The sequence below is a fragment of the Canis lupus genome, chromosome 2 (assembly GCF_011100685.1).
Source record: "Canis lupus familiaris isolate Mischka breed German Shepherd chromosome 2, alternate assembly UU_Cfam_GSD_1.0, whole genome shotgun sequence".
NCBI classification, from domain to species: Eukaryota; Metazoa; Chordata; class Mammalia; order Carnivora; family Canidae; genus Canis; species Canis lupus.
The window spans coordinates 78431908-78450299 of NC_049223.1; the positions used below are offsets into that span (position 1 = coordinate 78431908).

At 53.9% G+C, this 18392-nt stretch overlaps 1 protein-coding gene across 5 annotated transcripts in view; it reads left to right on the plus strand.

Moving 5' to 3' along the window:
- Positions 1 to 18392, plus strand: part of TMCO4 (transmembrane and coiled-coil domains 4) — a 91171-nt gene that overhangs the window by 37123 nt on the left and 35656 nt on the right. For all 5 annotated transcript variants that reach the window (XM_038531775.1, XM_038531774.1, XM_038531777.1 and 2 more), the window contains 6 exons: positions 3195 to 3292; positions 3560 to 3703; positions 4454 to 4573; positions 8748 to 8912; positions 9799 to 9935; positions 12293 to 12377. In XM_038531775.1, the coding sequence (XP_038387703.1) occupies positions 3195 to 3292; positions 3560 to 3703; positions 4454 to 4573; positions 8748 to 8912; positions 9799 to 9935; positions 12293 to 12377 (749 nt within the window). The remainder of the gene's footprint in view (positions 1 to 3194; positions 3293 to 3559; positions 3704 to 4453; positions 4574 to 8747; positions 8913 to 9798; positions 9936 to 12292; positions 12378 to 18392) is intronic.

Genomic DNA, 18392 nt, shown 5'->3' on the forward strand with positions numbered 1-18392 from the left:
CTGGGGGTTTGTGATGCAGCTGATATACAAGGCCCCACCCTTTGAAAACCATTGGTCTAGAATTCCATGCTGAGTACAGAGGGTTAGGGACCCCAGAGTCCAGGCAGTTAGGCAACCCTGGGGCTCAGGGAGGCTTCCTGGAGGAGGTGAGTCTTGAATGATGACTAGTGTTTAGCCAGCCAGAGGAAGGTGAGAAGGTCCTTGAAGCCGAGGTCCCCCGGGAGCACAGGGACCGAGAAGTCCTAGGCAGTGTGCCTGGTGGCAGTGTAGTGTTTCTGGAGGGCCAAGTGTCAGTGAAGAAATAATGAGCAATGAGGCTGGAAAGGAGGCAGGGTCCAGGTCACCCAGGGCCTCAGTGTCATGTCAGAGAGGTGACACTATTCTCACTCAAGGCAGAGGGAGGGGGCACAGAGGCTGGAGAGAGGGAGGCAGAGGGTCAGGGTCATACTGTCTATCGCTGTGGTGGTGCTGTCCTCATCCCCCCCATTTCCAGTCCCTATGGGAGAAAACTGTGGCTCAGGAGCCTTGGGGGATCCAGCGAGATCATGGCAGAGCTGGGCTCGTCAGGATACCTCTGTCCCAAATTTCCACACTGTTTCCCAGCCCGTTAAATGAGATGCTGCTGATTCAGCGCCAGCTGCTCTGCACTTGATGCAGTGCACGATCCTGTTGTACGTCCGCCCTCAGCAGCTGGAGTCTTTTCCTCAGACCTTGAACTCTGCTGAAAGCAGCTAATTGCCAGCCTTCCCGTTTGCATGGAATGGTGCTAGCAGTCAAGGGCCAAAGTATATCTCCAGCCTGCATGGAGGCGGATGTTATCATAATAATGAAAGGAATGATAATAGCAGCAAACATACCTGATTACAATATGCCAGTCGCTGCATATGGATTATCTCATTGACCCCCACGGTGCCCTCGGGGATGAAGTGCTATAATTATCCCCACAGGTGGGGTGAGGCAAGTCAGACGGGTCAAGTAATTGGTGCTTAGTCACAGTTAGTAGCTCAACCATCAGGATAGACTGACTTTTGCTGCAGTAACAAATGACCTCCAAGTCTCAATGGCTTGCTTGCAACAAAGGTGCATTTCTTTTAAAAAAAAAAAAAAAAAAGATTCTATTTATTTATTCATGAGGCAGAGAGAGAGAGAGGCAGAGACACAGGCAGAGGGAGAAGCAGGCTCCCTGCTGGGAGCCCGATGCGGGACTCGATCCCAAGACCCCGGGATCATGACCCGAGCCAAAGATAGATGCTCAACCACTGAGCCACCCAGGTGCCCCCAAAGGTGCATTTCTTCTTCGTAACACATGTCCCTGGCAGACTGGCGGTGACTTTAACCCACTCACTGTCTTGGTTCTGGGTCCCACGCAGGGTGACAGAATGACCTCTGTCTGGAATGTTGCTAGGTTGAGGCAGAGCAGGAGACTCATCAGACCACCTGCACTAACTCTTAAAGATTGTGCCAGAAGTGACACACGGTACATTTCATTAGTGAAAGTGTGTGATGCCCTCCCCCCTTCTGCTCTACAGGGCGGGGATGTGTACTGTTTGTGTAGGGAGGACCAGTACAGGGGAGAGATAAGCACACCTGGTGGGCAGTGCTCCTCTACCACACAACAGGGGCCGAGGCCAAGTTCACAGGGTCTGCTCCTGGCAGGTCAGGACCCACGTTCTGTCGCCATCCTGCCTTCAACTCCCTTAGATATACACAGTTGAGCCTCATCCCATGCCCGATGGCATGAATCTCAGCCACGGAAAACTGGCACACCTGTGGTATGCAGCACGGGGACGTTTATGTGCAGTGTGTGCTTCCCTTTAGCAAAGTAGCTGTGAAGGGCTATCCTCGGCACCCCGGATGGGCCGTGGGGAAAGAATTTGTTGGGGTGAACTGGCAAAGAACCATAAGGCATAGCAGCTCCTGCACGCCCAGCTCAAATCCCACTTCTCTTCGATGACCCGAGGATGAGCTACTTCTCGATATAATGTGCGATTCGGGAGGAACGAGATGGCAAGGAAACGGGTGTTGGTCGAGGGCTGTGTTGTCCTGCGCACAGACATCCAGAAGTGCCAGCCCGAAGCCCACTCTTGGTGACCAGCTGTTGAATGGGTGGATGAAGAAAGAGTGCATTTCGTCTTTACAACCCACTTCTGACATGACAGTTGTTATTAATCCCATTTCACAGAAGAGGAAGCTGAGGCTTGGGGAAGTGCAGGAGCGTGGCACCAGCCACCGTTTTGGTCATCTGTCCCTTGCAGTGTGCTGTTACGCTAAATGCTTGGCTGACATTCTCTTCCTCGATGCCCGCAGCCCCTCAGGAGGGGGCTGCTGTTGTCCCTTCACTGGTCTGTGATCCGAACACAAGAACAAAACCGCTTCCAGGGTAAGAGAAACCATGCGAAGCACAAAGCACGGCGCTGGCTAGACGCAATCCCTCAGTAAATATTAACCATTTTCCCTCTTGATCGCCGTCATCTGCTATCACGCTGTACATGGAGTTGTCCAAACTCCAACTTCAGCTCAGAGTTCGCACTCACGAAGACTGCACCGACCAGCCCTTGATCCCTCCTCCTGCTCCTGATTGCCCCCCCAGCCCTGAGGGCCATGCACCTGACACGAGAGCTGCTGGGCTTGGTGACACTCTGCACACACAGTGGCCATCCTCAGCTTCATCTGACCCAGTTTATCCCCAACGCTTCCTTCCTGCTCAATTTTATAGCTTTTAAACGTCAGGTCTGGCCGATTCTAGCTTTTGCTCCAAGGCCAAGGTCTCCCCGATGGCCCACACTTGCAGAGGGAGATGGGATCAGACGGTGGGGAACAGGGAGGGAACGGGAAGGCAGGGCGATGGAGTCTGGGATCGTATTTGGTACTTGTTCTGGGTCCATCTGTTCAAAGATATTGTCTGTGCTGCTTTTGCTATTATTATTTTTTTGTCTTTTATTATTCAAATTGCAACCCCGTTAGGATGGATCCATGGGGTAAGTAGCACATCCTGCACACTGGGATTTTCCAGCTGGGTTTTAGAAACTTCACAGCTTCTTAAAACCATCGCTGGGCCCAGGGTGACTTTGGTACCTCGCTCTGCATGGCAGCGTACCCAGCATTGATCCTAGTTTGGGGGGCTCACTGAGGCGGGGTGGTCTCAAGGGGTCCCAGGCACAGCCAGCCCTAAAGACCAACCTCTTTCCCCCCAGAACGGCTGAGGCATCCCGGAAGAAGAAAGAAAACCGGAGGAAATGGAAGCGCTATCTCCTGATAGGCCTGGCAACCGTCGGAGGAGGGACAGTGATCGGTAAGGCCAGCCCACGTCGGGCCGGTGGCACATGGGTCAGGGCAGTGCAGAGCAAGGGACGAAGCCAGGCTCACGAAGCTAGAGAGGAGAGTGTAAGGGGTCAGCTGGGAGGTGGCCCCCGGCGCACACCAGGTGCCCTGTCAGCAGGAAGTGAGTTCATCCGAGTTCATAGAAGCATCCGTGAAAGGCAGTGAGCAGCCAACGGGGGAAGAACCCGATAGGCCGCATCTTCCCATCTTTACCTACTATGGGCTGTTTTCCTTGCAGGCGTGACTGGGGGTCTAGCTGCCCCTCTCGTGGCTGCTGGCGCCGCAACAATCATTGGCAGTGCTGGGGCAGCAGCTCTGGGCTCGGTGGCCGGCATCGCTGTCATGACCTCACTATTTGGTGCAGCTGGAGCTGGCCTGACAGGTAAGGTTCCAGGGGAGTGGTGGCCTAGGGGGGATTTTTAGCCAGGGTGGCCAAGCTCTTATGGTACATGCCCAGATTCTCACCTGAGATGGCTCTCCAGGAGACAGAGGAGGACGCGGCTCTTCTTAGGCTGAGTCCCAGCACCGCTGGAACTCTCAGCAGGTTTCCCACAGAACTGGCCCAGTAGCCTGGCGTGAGCCAGGTGGGCATCTGCACCTGTATAGACTTTCTGAGAAGGATCTGATTGGAACTGCTTGTCTCCATCCAGGAAATTTCCAGGCTGGCCACCTTGGAAACACGTGGCTTCTTCATGTTCAGATGCCGTATGGCCATCCTGTGTTAACCAGTATCACGGGGGCGGGGTGGGGGTCCTAAATCATATGTGCCAGCAGCACCCCAGCCCCCAGTAACTCCCCAGGTGGAATCCATCCCTCCCCACATTGAGAAACATGGTCAGTTTACATCCATGGTGTTCATGGGAAGAAAAGATCTAGAACCACGGAGTCAGGATGGAGCAATGAGTTCCAGCTCCAGCTCTGTGGCGGAGAGCTGGCTGGTCTTTGGAAGCCCCTTACCCTTGGCTGTAATCAGCACCTACCTTTAATGACTTAAAAAATGGGACATTTGTCCAGGGGCAGGACACACAGTTGGCACTCACTGTGAGTGTGTATGAGCGCAGAGCGCCACTCTGACTAACGTTCCTGGGGTCCTCAGCCATCTCCACCCTCATTTTTGTATCTGGGTTTTTAGGATACAAGATGAAGAAGCGTGTGGGGGCCATTGAAGAGTTCACATTTCTGCCTCTAACAGAAGGCAGGCAGCTGCACATCACCATCGCCATCACAGGGTGGCTGGCGTCCGGCAAATACCGTGAGGACCAGGGGCAGAGCAGAGAAGGGTGGGGGACGGGGGAAGTGTTGACTGAGCTGGGACTGCTGCTGTGGGCTAAGCTCTGGTAGGCTCTTACCTGTGTATGTCTCTAGAGGGGTGGGGGGAGCCCCGTTTTGCAGAGGTAGAAACTGAGGCTCAAGAACTTGAGAGGACTTCATCCCATACCCGTCTACTCATCCACCCTTCATCTATCTGCCAGTCTGTCCACACACCCACCCATCCATCCATCATCCACACACTCACCCATCCATCATACATCCACCTACCCACCCATCCACCCATCTACCCATTCACCTACCCACCCACCCATCCACGCATCCATCCATTCTTCTATCAATTCATCCATTGAGCAGTATTTATAGAGTATTGTACATACCACATGCCACACACTGAGCCAGACCCTAGGAATTCAGTGATGAGTAGTAATTACAGGGAAGTTTTATGGATGGCCCAGTAAGGGAATCAACAGAGTGTTTCTGGGGAGTGAGGGAAAGGTTCCTGGAAAAAGGGACATTTAAGCTAAAAACTGGGAGCTAACTGGGTAAAGATGGAGCAAAAAGTATAAACTGAGCAAAGGAGCAGCATGTACCAAGGCCCAGTGGTGCAAAAGGTCCGGCTGGAACGGGGCGCTAGAAGGCAGGAGTAATGACAGGGTCGGATCATGCTGGAGCATGTGAGGTATGGCAAGGAGTTTGAATTTATCCTCAGAGCCAGTAGGAGAGAACAAAGGACTTTAAGCATGGGATGTAAAGTTAAAAAGACTTTAAGTAGGTGAGAGTGCGTCTTGACTGTGTGACCTCAAGCAAACTTCTTAACCTCTCTATGCTTCAGCTGCTTTCTTTGTAAAGTAGAACAAATTATCCCTGCCTTTCAAGATACTGGCAAAGTTTAAATTAAACAAGACAACACATGGCAGGCACCCGGTTTCTCACTGACATTCTTTCCCTTTGCTGCTCTCATTTGAACGTGTGTTTTGGGGGAGATTCTAACCAGGGTGGTCTCAAGGGCTAATACCATGGTCCACCCACTGCCTGGCTCACTGTTGCAAGTGCCTCGTGTGAGGCTTAGCAAACAGTTCATTACCAAGAGACAGAGAGACAGAGAGACAGAGCTCAGGGCGGGTCAAGGAATCTGGAGCATCCCAGCCAGACACGAGCTAACAGCCTTCTGAGTTTCCAAATCTCTGGGATCTGAGGGTGGAAGCCACAGCTCTTCTAAATGACACAAGCAAGCAAGTGAGAAAATGTCCAGGCTCCATGTGGAGGCACGAACAGGTACCAGAGTCTGATTAGTGTGTGATCGCCAAGCCCCTGCCGCATGCAGCACGTCTCTAATGTTAGTGGAGCACCTAGTCCGTACCTACCCCGAGTCACATTTTGCCCACACAATGGGAACTTGATAGGCATTACCTCGCGAGATCCGCACATCCACACCCTGAGGCAGGGGCTGTTCTTGTCCTGAGTGGGCAGGAGAGGAAACCCAGGAGGGGCATGTGAGGTCAGGTGAGTGGCAGATGCAGGATTCGAACCCACATCTCCTGACCCAAAGTTCATAGCTGTCTCCCTTCTCTCCTTTCCCTGACAGCACGCTGCAGGCGGGAACAAGAGCAAGCATCTAAGTTAAGGAATTTGCGATTCTGACCAATGTGAAAAGCAAATTCCTTATCTTTGTTTTAATCCCCTTCGCTCGGTTTGCCCCAAGTCAAAGACAAAATTCATTGTAGGGGGAGGGAATCCTGTTCAGGATTCTCCTCCAGCAGCCATTGCAGTGCTCTCCAGGAGAAGGGAGGGCGGGTGTTTAAAAGAAATGTGGGGGATCCCTGGGTGGCTCAGCGGTTTGGCACCTGCCTTTGGTCCAGGGCACGATCCTGGAGACCCAGGGTCAAGTCCCACATCGGGCTCCCTGCACAGAGCCTGCTTCTGTCTCTGCTTCTCTCTCTCTCTCTCTCTCTCTCTCTCTCTGTGTGTGTGTGTGTGTGTGTGTGTCTCATTAATGAATAAATAAAAAATCTTTAAAAATTTTTAAAAAGAAATGTGGGAAGCTAGATGACGCCAACGAGGGAGATAAGGCATCTCTTCCCGTCTCTGCCAGGAGAGAAGCCTTTGGGTCATCCCACGCTTGCTTCTGTGTGTGGTGGCGATAGCTGGACTCTCTGCAGCCCACCCCTTTATTAAACAGGATTATATGCAATAATGACAACAGCTTTGCAGCCAACCAGGCTCCACCCCAAGCATCTCGCATGCCTTGCTCACTGAGCCCCTCACTGCAAGCCAGGGAGGTGGGCATCACCGTCACCCCCATTTTATAGACAAGGAAACTGAGGCTCGTAAGGGCTGCTCAGGGTCACCAGGCTAGCCAGGGACCAGGGCAGGGCTCACCACCGTTCTCACTGGCTCCACAGCCCCTGCTCTGGGCCACGGGGTGATACAGCGCAGACGGTGCTTTAGAGTTTACACAGTGCTGTGCATTCGGCTTCTCACGTGATCCCCGTGGATCAGGAGTCAGATGTTATCATTCCGCTCCTACAGGTGTAGGGACCAAAGCCCACGAGGGCGGCCTGCCTGGCTGACGAAGCTGCTTATGACACAGCCCTCCTCATCCGTACTCTCCCCCACCCCAGCCCCTGCTCTCCATCCTGAGCTGTCGCGGGCCGTGACAGGGTCCCTGCAGAGCAGGGAACAGCCCCAGGGTGGCCCCGGCATCAGCATGGCACCCTCAGCTAGGGGTAAGGCCTTGGAGTGCAGCAGGGAGCTGACACCCAGAACCCGAAGCCTCAGGGAAGCTGATGCCACACATTCATTCATGGTCATATTTTTGTGAGTGTTTGCTACGTGCCATGTCACCAGGCTTCGGGCTCCTAATCCATGACAAACAGACCGTGGGAGATGTGCACTGAACACAGGTGCACAACCATGCGTGTAATTGCACGCTGCGACGAGAACTCTCAGTGGAAAAGGACGGGGTGCATTTGCTCCACCAGAGGGGCCACGTGGGCTTCCCCGGGGAAGACGCTACTGAACTGGAAGCTCAGGGCAAGTAAAAGTGAACAGAGAGAGTGATGGTTTAGGCAGGGGAGGGAGGAGACTCCTGTTTTGGAAAGGTTGCTTGGGCCACAGGCAAAAATGCATGGGGGGCCAGGTTAGGCATCCTGCTGTGCCCCCTTGTCCTTCTCGCAGAGCGGGGCGACTGTGTGATGTGTGCACAGCCCTGCCCGGGCCCAGCCTGAGGCCTAGGTGGCTCCATTTCCTCAGCTGTGAAGCGGTGGCAGGATTCGAACCCACGTCTCCTGACCCACCCTATTTCAGAGGCCTTGAGAGGAAGCATGTGTTTCTGGGGGGCAGAGTGTAAGTGAGAAATTGGGGAGCAATGGGTTGGGGAGGGAGGCAGGGGCCAGCTCACCGAGGGCCTCGGGGTCGTGCCGGAGAGGTGACATTATCCCCAGAGCCGAGGGAAGGGATGCGGAGCTGGGGAGAGAGGGAGGCAGAAAGTCAAGGTTTGACTTTTGTCCGACGTTGGTCACTGTGGTGCTGCTGTCCTCATCCACCCATTTCCAGTCCCTAAGTGAGAAAATTGAAACTTGGGAGCATTGGGCAACCCAGTGAGATAGTGGCGGAGCTGGGCTCAGGTGCCTCTGCCCCAAACTTCCAGACTGCCTCCCAGCCTGAGTTTGTTGAATGACTTCCCATTGACGCCCAGAGCCAGCTGCTTGTTGCAGTGCACGTTCCTGTTGTACACCCTCAGCAGCTGATGCCAGAATGACTGCAGGGTGGGAGAGAGTGGCACTGCACACACATAGAAGCTCGAACACTTCGTTCCTACGACTCCACTATAAAGAGAGATAGATACTCATCTCCCCGCTGCACAGATAAGCACAGTAAGGCTCAGGGTGGATAGTGGTGTGCCCAGGGTCGCCCAGCTACTAACGAATGCAGAGCTGAGACTCGAACCCCAGCCTGCTGACTCACGAGGTGGCGCTGTGCTCCGTCGGGTGCTTCATCTGTTCCTGCTAACTGCTGCCGCTCATCAGCAGGGGTGGGGCCTCTGTCTCTCCACAAGGGCACATGGTCCCCTGTCCCCACCTGCCTGGGAAGGTGGGGTGGGGCACCCTCTGTCACAGATAGGAGAGACCCCACCTACCCGTGTTCTCCCTTAGGCACCTTCAGCGCTCCATGGGCGGCCTTGGCCCGCAGCCGCGAGCAGTACTGCCTGGCGTGGGAAGCCAAGTACCTGATGGAGCTCGGCAACGCCCTGGAGACCATCCTCAGTGGTCTTGCCAACATGGTGGCCCAGGAGGCCCTGAAGTACACGGTGTTGTCTGGTAAGCCCACCCGCCCCAACCCCACCGCCAGCAGCAGCATGCCCACTGCTCCCAACCTACACTGGTGCCGTATCTTTACACACCCTAGTTGCCCCAGACAAGGCCAGAGTGGACAGTCGGCTGATCTATAGACACATGAGCAGGCCCAGCTACGACCAGCCAAATGAAGCCTCACAATTTCTCAGCTATTATGAGAAATGACTGCTGTTTTAAGCTACTGGGTTTTGGGGTTGCTTATTACACAGCAATAGCTACCTGATACGCTGTGTGACAATGTGATCGGTTGTTTACCTGTCACCTCCCCACAAAGACTATACACTTCATGGACAGGAGTGCAGCCTTAACCTCTCTCTGAGATCCTAAGGCCCAGCAGAGTGTCTGGGGCCACTAGGGCAATTCGGGCAACTCGGCTCTGCTCCATTTGTCTGTCAACCCCCCCCCCCCCCCCACTGGGATCAGCAGGCTAGCCCACACCAGCTATAGAGGTGCACGAGAGGCCAGCCCCGATGCACAAAATCATTTCAAGTCTCATGTCTACTAATATCTTGTTGGCCAAAGCAAGTCACATGGCTGAGCCTAGCGTGGACAGCAGAGCAGGGGCTGGGGCATTGCAGAGTATAGCACAGGGTGGGAGGACAGAGTGGAGTGACAAATCAAGGCCATCTTTGGAATCCCAATCATGACAGGTGCTTGAACAGAAGGAATCTAGACCATGAATCAAAAATACATGAGCTTCGATTTTCTTCATTGCTCTTCAGTGGTTTGGCAGCACTTGGACAGCCAACAGGTTCCAAGTTCAAGACTCTGCATGCATTCACTTGGGCATCCATTGGCTAGCCCTGTCACTCCCCTCACTGCTTTCCTCGCTGATATCCTGTCTCCCCAGGCATCGTGGCTGCCCTGACCTGGCCAGCCTCGCTCCTCACTGTCGCCAACGTCATCGACAACCCCTGGGGTGTGTGTCTCCACCGGTCAGTGGAGGTTGGCAAGCACCTGGCCCATATCCTGCTCTCGCGGCAGCAGGTAAGAGGGGAAGTGAGCAAGTTGACCTGTGCACAGACATCAGCCCTAGAGACAAGTCCACATGGAGGTAGTCTAGTGGCTTTGGGCGGGTGGACGGTCTTCACCGCCCCTTAGTTGAAGTCACAGAAGCATCCCAGGATTGACGAGTGAGAATTTTAGATTGTGCATTTCTAGCAGGTAGTTAGGTGAGGACTGAATAACAGGGATATCTGTGGGTATGGACAAGGCCAGGTGCTCCTTCCTACACGTGTAGAGCTACCATCTGAGTGGATCTTCAGTGGCCCAAATACCGTGTAAAATGCTCGGGAAGATAAATGAGCATCAAACTTCTAAAATTTGGGAGCACCTGGGTGGCTTAGTTCATCAAGCAACCGACTCTTGATTTTGACCCAGGTCATGATCTCAGCATCCTGGGATCGACCCCCCCAAGTTGGGCTCCATGGTCAGCAGAGAGTCGACTTAAGGATCCTCTCTCCCTCTCCCGCTGCCCCTCTCCCTCATGATCTCTCTCTCTCTCTCTTTCTCTTTCTCTTTCTCTTTCTCTTCCTCTTTCTTCTCTTTCTCTCTCAAATAAATAAATCTTAAAAAAAAAAAAAAACTGGGGATCCCTGGGTGGCTCAGTGGTTTAGCGCCTGCCTTTGGCCCAGGGCACGATCCTGGAGTCCCGGGATCAGGTCCCACGTCGGGCTCCTGGCATGGAGCCTGCTTCTCCCTCCTCCTGTGTCTCTGCCTCTCTCTCTCTCTATGTCTATCATAAATAATAAATAAAAATATTTTTAAAAATAAAAAAATAAATAAAAATAAAACCTTTTAGGGGCATCTGGGTGGCTCAGTGGTTGAGCATCTTTAGTTCAGGTCGTGATCCTAGGGTCCCAGGATCGAGTCCCACATCGGGCTCCTCTTGATGCTGTAACAAATCACCACAGATTGACTGGCTGAAAACAACACAGATTTATTATCTTAGAGCTCTGCGGTCAGAAATCTGAAATGGGTCTTCAGGGCTGCGCTCTTTACAGGTCTGCAGGGAGCATCCACTTCCCTGCCTTTTCTGGCTGCCAAATGCCATCTACACTCTGGCTGGTAGCTCCCTAGCTCCATCTTCAGAGCCAGCAGCGTGGCCTCTTCAGATCTTTCTCCGTGTCCCTTGCTTCTGCCAGCACGTCACCTGTCTGACTCTGACCCTCCTGCCTCCCTCTTTGTCATATAGGGTAGCATCCATAGGGCCCCGGGCTTAGGATGGGACGATCCCTGGGGGGGGCGGGGGAGTGTTACTCTGCCTCCCACATGGGCAGCTTTGCAGCACCAGGAGCCCGGACTCCTTCCAAGCCATGATCACATGTCCTCAGCATTTAGTCTGTCTTGCGGTCCGACACAGATCTGCTGGCACTACGCCCCCATTCCAGACAGTCAGAGGCGAGAAGGTGGAGCGAAGGGCACGGCAGTCACACCGTTGCTTCACTTCTCATCCCTTGGTCCCTCCCTAGCTGCAAGGGAGTCGGAGAAACTCTGTCTCTGGCCTGGGAGCTGTGCGCCAGCAAAACTCAGGAATTCTGTTACCAGGGACCAAGGGGGAGTGGGCGTTGGGGGATGACAAGCAATTGTAGCCACACGATTTCTGTACAACTGGGTATTATCTGATCAGGGATTTCCTATTGTCATCAACGGGGTTGGGGTGGGAGCAGGGAAGGGTAGACATGCCTATGTTGGCACAAAAACAAGGAAAAGGAATAGACTGGCAGGACCAGACTGGACCTTTGGAGCTCCTCTGCTCCTTTCCCCTCCTCCCATGTAAAACTGGCACCCAGATACCCCAGGTAACTTTCTTCTTCTTAGGAGTTGTCTTTCCTATAAGTTCTTTAGTCAGAAAATTCCTCTCTGTGTCTAACTTACTACCTTCTCTTATTTAAAGCCAATATTTCATCCCCACCTTCCTGTCTAGAAACAGCACAGTTATCCCTCACATGTCCCTGCCTCTTTACCCATCACCACAGCCGGCAGAACCTGCCACCTCCTCTCCCTGGCTCTAGAAGGGCCTCACAGATGAGTCCTGACCCCTGGGGAGAAAGAGTCGATGGTCAGATAATAGTTCGAGATGAAAGGGAATTAACCCAGCCAGCGGCTGCCTGGAGGCCCTGGGAGGAAGCAGTTACAGGGCAGGTGCACTCCTGCATGAATGAGAGCCCTGCCCATCCTGATTAAGGCATCAGAGCTCCGGGACCGGGGGTTGTACATACATGAGTCATTGAGCAGGAGGCAGGCCCAGAGGAGGGTGCAAGGGCAATCCCCTCAGGACTGATGCTTTGCTAGAACTGGCTGTGTACCCCCCTCCCTAGACACCTGTGTCCTCTCTCCTGCAGGGCCGGAGACCTGTCACCTTGATTGGCTTCAGCCTGGGAGCCAGGGTCATCTACTTCTGTCTGCAAGAGATGGCTCAGGAGAAAGGTGAGTCTGGCTTACCGTCCCAGGTGAAAACGCTTCCCAGGTTCATCCCCCAGGCAGGAGGTTTGGGGCCAGGGATCGTGAGCCTGGTGAATGTGTTCCCAGTTCTTGGTGATAGTAGTTAGAAATCAAAAATAGTTTGAGAATAGCACAACAGGTAAGTCATTTGGAAAAGGGTTTATTCTTTCTGTACATAAATTTTGAAGTGGAGGTGAGACGGTCCTTTAATAATGACGTTGGCTTGGTGTTCTCATGTGCGTCCTTGAGTGGGAGGGAAAGGAGTCGGATTAGAAGTCTGAGACCGAGGTATCGGCAAGGCCACGTTCCCTCTGAAGGCTCTAGGGGACGATCTTTCTTTGTCCTTCCAGCTTCTGCTGGTGGCCAGCAGTCCTTGGCCCTCCTTGGCTTGTAGACGCATCCCTCCATTCTCTGCCTCTGTCCTCACGTCACTTTCTCCTTCCTGTCTTCTCTTCTCTTCTAAGGACAGTGTCATTGGATTTAGCCCCCCCACCCCCAAAGTCAGCATGATCCCATCTCAGGATCCTTAGCTTTATTACATTTGCATAATTCAACTATTTCTGAAGACACCATTTCCAAAGAAATTCCCATCCATAGATTCTGGGTGGACATACGTTTCTGGAGCCACCATTCAAGCCACTGCAGACACCTGGGGGTGTGTGTCAACCCTTTCCGATGACACACTTCGAGTGTCAGAGCAGTGGAAAGCTTGAGTTCTGTTGCTCTGGACCTTGGGTGGGGGAGGTCCCCAGGATAGAGTGACAGTTTGGGACAGATCAATCAGTAGGGGACAGCTGGGGGAGGCGGGTGCAGAGCTTGGGGCTCTCGGAGTGGCCCTCGGTCAGTGGGACCCAGACTTACCCCTCTCCTGAGCAGGGAGCATCAGGCCCCTGAGGCAGGAGAAGGAGCTGACACAGTGACTCCATGGCCTGGGAACAAAGAGTGGGCAGCAGAGGGGGCCGCAGCTCCACCCAGCCATCCCACTGGGGGTTTCCTGGCTCACCTCCCTGGGTGTTGGCTTCCCCACTTACAGAATGGAGTCCGAATACCCAGCCTGCGTGCTTGCGTTGAGGTGCCCTGTGTATAGTATTTCTGCAAATTGTGAAACCCCTCATTGATCAAATCTAGCTCCAGGATGTCAGTTTGCAGCATCTGCTCTTTGGAGCTGCTGCCAGCCTGAGGCTAGCCCTGAAGATGGTCCCTGGCCACTCCTTGGTCAGCCCGAGTATGTGACCTGATTGCTGACCGATTGCTAGCAAGTGAGAAGGCGTGAGAATGTCTGCCGTTGTCTGCACCTGAGGGAGCCGGACGGGTTGGGGCTGACTGGTGTTATTTTCAGCGTTGGCATCCTTGGAGGGCGTGGGAGAGACCCAGGGGCTTTGGGGCCTGATTCATTCCTGTTCTTTCTCTTTTGCTCAAATGTCCCCCAACCTTGGACTGAGGATCAGAGCTGTTTTCCTGGTTACTAGGGTAAAGTGGGTGCGCCGTCCCTGGCATTTACCATGGAAGGGCCAAGCCCCTGTGTATGAGCCTGCACAAGAGCCTCACATCTCCTGTCATTTTGGAGGACCCCACCCCCACCGCACCCTCTTCACTAGTAGCTCTCAGCAGCCCCCTTATCATTGTTTTGTCAGCATCACTAAGCAATGGGGAGGCACCTCTGTCCTGCTTCCTGTAGCTTTAGATACCCCAGGACCACCCTGCAGAAGGGCCTAGGGAGCTAGCTTGGAGCTGTGTTCACCAGGAAAACCCAGGCTGGGTTCAGAAGTCAGGAAAAAAACACTGAGGAGGGATCCCTGGGTGGTGCAGCGGTTTGGCCCCTGCCTTTGGCCCAGGGCACGATCCTGGAGACCCGGGATCCAATCCCACATCGGGCTCCCGGTGCATGGAGCCTGCTTCTCCCTCTGCCTATGTCTCTGCCTCTCTCTCTGTGTCTCTCATGAATAAATAAAATCTTTTTTTTAAATGTGCAGGTTATAGAGAGGCAGGGCGGGTATACCAGTCAGCTTTTGCCACAAAGATGCGGCATAACTGGCTACCGCCCAAACTCAGAGGGTTACAACACCAAATATTTCCGTGCTCAGGATCCGCGGGTTGGCTACTGTTCGGTTGCTCTAGAACAGGCTCTGTTTCTCGCCATGGGTTGGACAAGCTCGGCCTCAGGCTGTGGGCTGGGCTCACGTCGGCTCCGTCTGCATTTATTGTGGTGGGGTTGAAGGGGCAGCAGCCACCCAGGGCATGTTTCTCTTACGGTAGGTCAGGGTCACTAGAGTGCCAGAGCCAAGGCAAACCACACATGCACATCGAAGACCTCCGGTAGGCCGTATTTACTAACGTTCTGTGTCTGCTATCCGTTGCTGCAGACCACCTCTCCAAACTTAGTGGCTTAAAACAGTAATAACTGGATATTTCTCACAGTTCTGTGATTAGCTAGGAAGTTCCTCTCCTCTTCATGCCTGGGCTCACTCGTGCAGTTGTGGTCAGAGCCGGAGTGCTTGGAACCCGCAAGCAACCTCCCTCACTGACTGGCCGCTGCTGCAGGTGGTAACCTGGCATGCCTCAGTCCTTCCTGGGACTCCTCGTTACCTGGAGTGACATAGTCTTCTAGTAGGACCCATTCTCAGTTGTTGTTTTTAAGTTTTATTTATTTATTCATGAGAGACACAGAGGGAGAGGCAGAGACACAGGCAGAGGGAGAAGCAGGCTCCTGCAGGGACCCGATGTGGGACTCGATCCCGGGACTCTGGGATCACACCCTGAGCCGAAGACAGACGCTCAACCACCGAGCCACCCAGGCGTCCCTCGTTCTCAGTTTAGAGGAGGACGGCACGTCTGTGACTCCCACTAGCTTAAATTACACGTTAACGTCAGATCACTAATATAAGCCAAGTCTTCAATTTCCCTGCTGAACAAATTGAATTAATTACCATTGACCATTTGGCTGTGACAGTCACAAGTGAGGTCACACATCAGCTGAATGTGAGGCTGGAAACTGGCAGGAGGGAGGCCCGTGGCCTCTCGGTGAAACACTGAGATGTTCCTGTCCCTCAGCCTTTTGGGGCACCTTCCTTCCTGCCTCTTTCCTGGTCACTGCTCCCTCCCCTGGGTCTTCATGGCCCACTCATAAGAATTGAAGCTTCAGTATTAGGCAGACCTGGATTTGGGTCCCAGCTTCGTTGCCCACTAGCTGTGGGACCTTGGACAAGTCACTTAACCTCTCTGAACCTCGGCTTAGTCATCTGAATACGAGGTTTGGTTACCTGCAGCTTGAAGGCTGGTTGGGAGATGACAATGAGATGATGAATGTGAAGTAGGGACACTTACTGCCCTGATTTGGGGACACTCGGTGTTTCTGCTTCGAAACTCTGATCTGAACACCTACTCTGCACAGGGAACCTTGGTGAGTGTGGTGTAGATAAAGGAGCTCATCATTTTGTGTCTACGTCCTGGCCCCCTCTGAGACCATGAACTCCAGGTGGGGGGGGGGGGGTCTTCCCAGGCTCCACTGACTCCCTGGCGCCTGGCATGTTTTGAGTGCTCAGGAAGCTGGAGGAACTAGGTTTGGGACAAGGCTACTCAAGCACACGCTGATGGGTTCATGCGCCGGGTTCAGACTCCCCATGCACCAGGCCACATACAGAGCGCTTACATGCAGGATCTCGTTCCAGCTCATAGCAACCCTGGGAGGCAGCCATTCTCATGCTTCGTGAACAAGAAAACTCAGGCCTCCAGGGGCAGCCATGCAAATCCCAAGTGTCAGAGCCAGGGTTCAACCCCAGGGCACCGGGCTCCAGAAGCCTCACTCTCAACCCCTGTGCTATGCCTTGCAGAGGACCTTGACCTTGAACAGTGGGCAGAGGTCATCCAGTGGGGCTAGAGGGAAGGGCACTCTAGAGAGTCAGGCAGGCACAGGGAAGGAGGAATTCTCACCCCCTATCATGGAAAGTAGCTCCCCCGACAGGTGTGATATGCAGCCCTGACCGGGAACCACAGCTCAGACGGTGGCAGGGGGAGCAGGAGGTGCTGCTTCTCTTTCTCGTCACTGCGTCCTGAGCCTGTCGCCAGCCCATGTCTGGCACACACTCAGTGCCAGTGGACCTGTGAGGAGTGAACCAAGTGGAGGAACGAGCCGTGAGTTGGGCAGGGGTCGGCATGTCAGCCTCCCCGACTCTTGAAGCTCCTTGCAGGGAAGAACCAGGTCCTGCTCAGCTTTGTGCACCTCCAGCACCGAGCACAGATGCTCATAAATTTTTACAGGGAAAAGGGAGGCCTTTTGGTGTTGGTAGCATAGCTCGTCTGTGTTGATTGAGAAAACCTCTGCATTTTAAAAGAAGCAGGAGAAACTAGGATGGGAAGCTTTCCAAATAACAAGGGTTTGATAGGAATCTGAATAGAAACCCAGCAGTCCAGGGGCACCTGGGTGGCTCAGTGGTTGAGCATCTGCCTTTGGCCCAAGGCGTGATCCTGGGGTCCTGGGATCGAGTCCCGCACTGGGCTCCCTGCAGGGAGCCTGCTTCTCCCTCTGCCTGTGTCTCTGCCTCTCTCTCTCTCTCTCTCTCTCTCTCTCTGTCTGTCTCTCATGAATAAATAAAATCTTTAAAAAAAAGAAAAAGAGAAACCCAGATGTCCAAAGTGCAGCTGGTTTTCTCCTTTCTGCCCACCAGAAGAAAGAACTCACGGCCAGAAGACTGAGCAAGTCTTTATTCATAATCCATCTGCTCATTTCCCCGCTGTTAATAACATCCCGCCCCACCTGTGCCTGGATGGGAAGCCAGAGGGCTCTGTAACCCTCTGCCTTGACCTTGGTCACCGATGCTCCAGGGGCTCTGCCCCTTAGTTAGCCCTGGCTCATTCCCCACGTAGTGGCAGTTGTGCGCACCTCCGTGGAGATGTGGCCTGTGGCCTGGCTGTCTCGGACAGAAGGCTCCTTTCATGCCAGGGGTGTGCAGGTCACGCTCGGCTTAACCCGCTTCACGCCCTTGGCCTTCTCAGGACTCCATGTGGAGGGGCGATCTCTCCAAATCTAGGGGGAGCTCAAAGGGCCTGAATCCCAAGTGCATGACTCCCCGACAGTCCTTGAGGAGCCCTGGGCCGAGGAAGCAGGCAGGGACTCTAGCAGCACCTTGTGGGCCTGACTTCTTTAACCCACACCAGAAACTAAAACATATAAAAAACACAGACACACACAGGCCACAAATACACACATGCGCACACACAGGTGTGTTTACGCATCTGCCCTGCGGTGAGACCCTCAGAGCCCCACTGGGTGCGCCCTTCTACCGGCAACCTGGCGAGGCCCTGGCCTTCAGAGCTGCACAGCCTACCACTCCATCCCCCCCATTCAGCAGACTGGGCACAGCGGGAAGGAAGGGAGCAAGATGCAGGTCTGGGTGCTCATGAGATGACGGAAGGCACAGCTCTTCCCCACCAAGAAGCATCCAGCTCGGGAGCTGCATGCGTGTGGGCTCTGCAGGGGGGGTCCCAGACCCACCACTCTGCGAGTCACCTGACCTGTCTCCACTGCACTGATTTATATCTCTGGGGTGCCCGGGCGGCACAGCCAGTTAAGCAGGCGACTTGATTTCGGTGCAGGTCACGATCATGGGGTCCTGAGATCAAGCCCCGTGTTGGACTCCACCCTCAGCACAGAGTCTGCTTAAGACTCTCCCTCTGCCCCTTCTGGCCGCCCCCGTGTGTGCTCTCTCTCTCTCTAAAGTGAATAAATAAATCTTTTTTTAAAAAGATAGTATCTCAGCGAGGTTGTTGTGGGATTAGACACAGTGTGCGTAAAATGCTCATGTGTAGGAGCCCAGTAACCTACTGAGCGCTCATGCTAGGCAAGGGAATGTCGGGAGCTTTATAAAGGGGGCTGGCACCTAGGACCGGAGCACCCCCTGCACAGGGTGCCTGGCACACAGACCTAGCAGAGAAGCAGCCGGCCTCTGGCTTCTGCACCCACCTTCCTCCTCTCCCTCCTGCAGCCCCTTCCCAAGCCTGGCC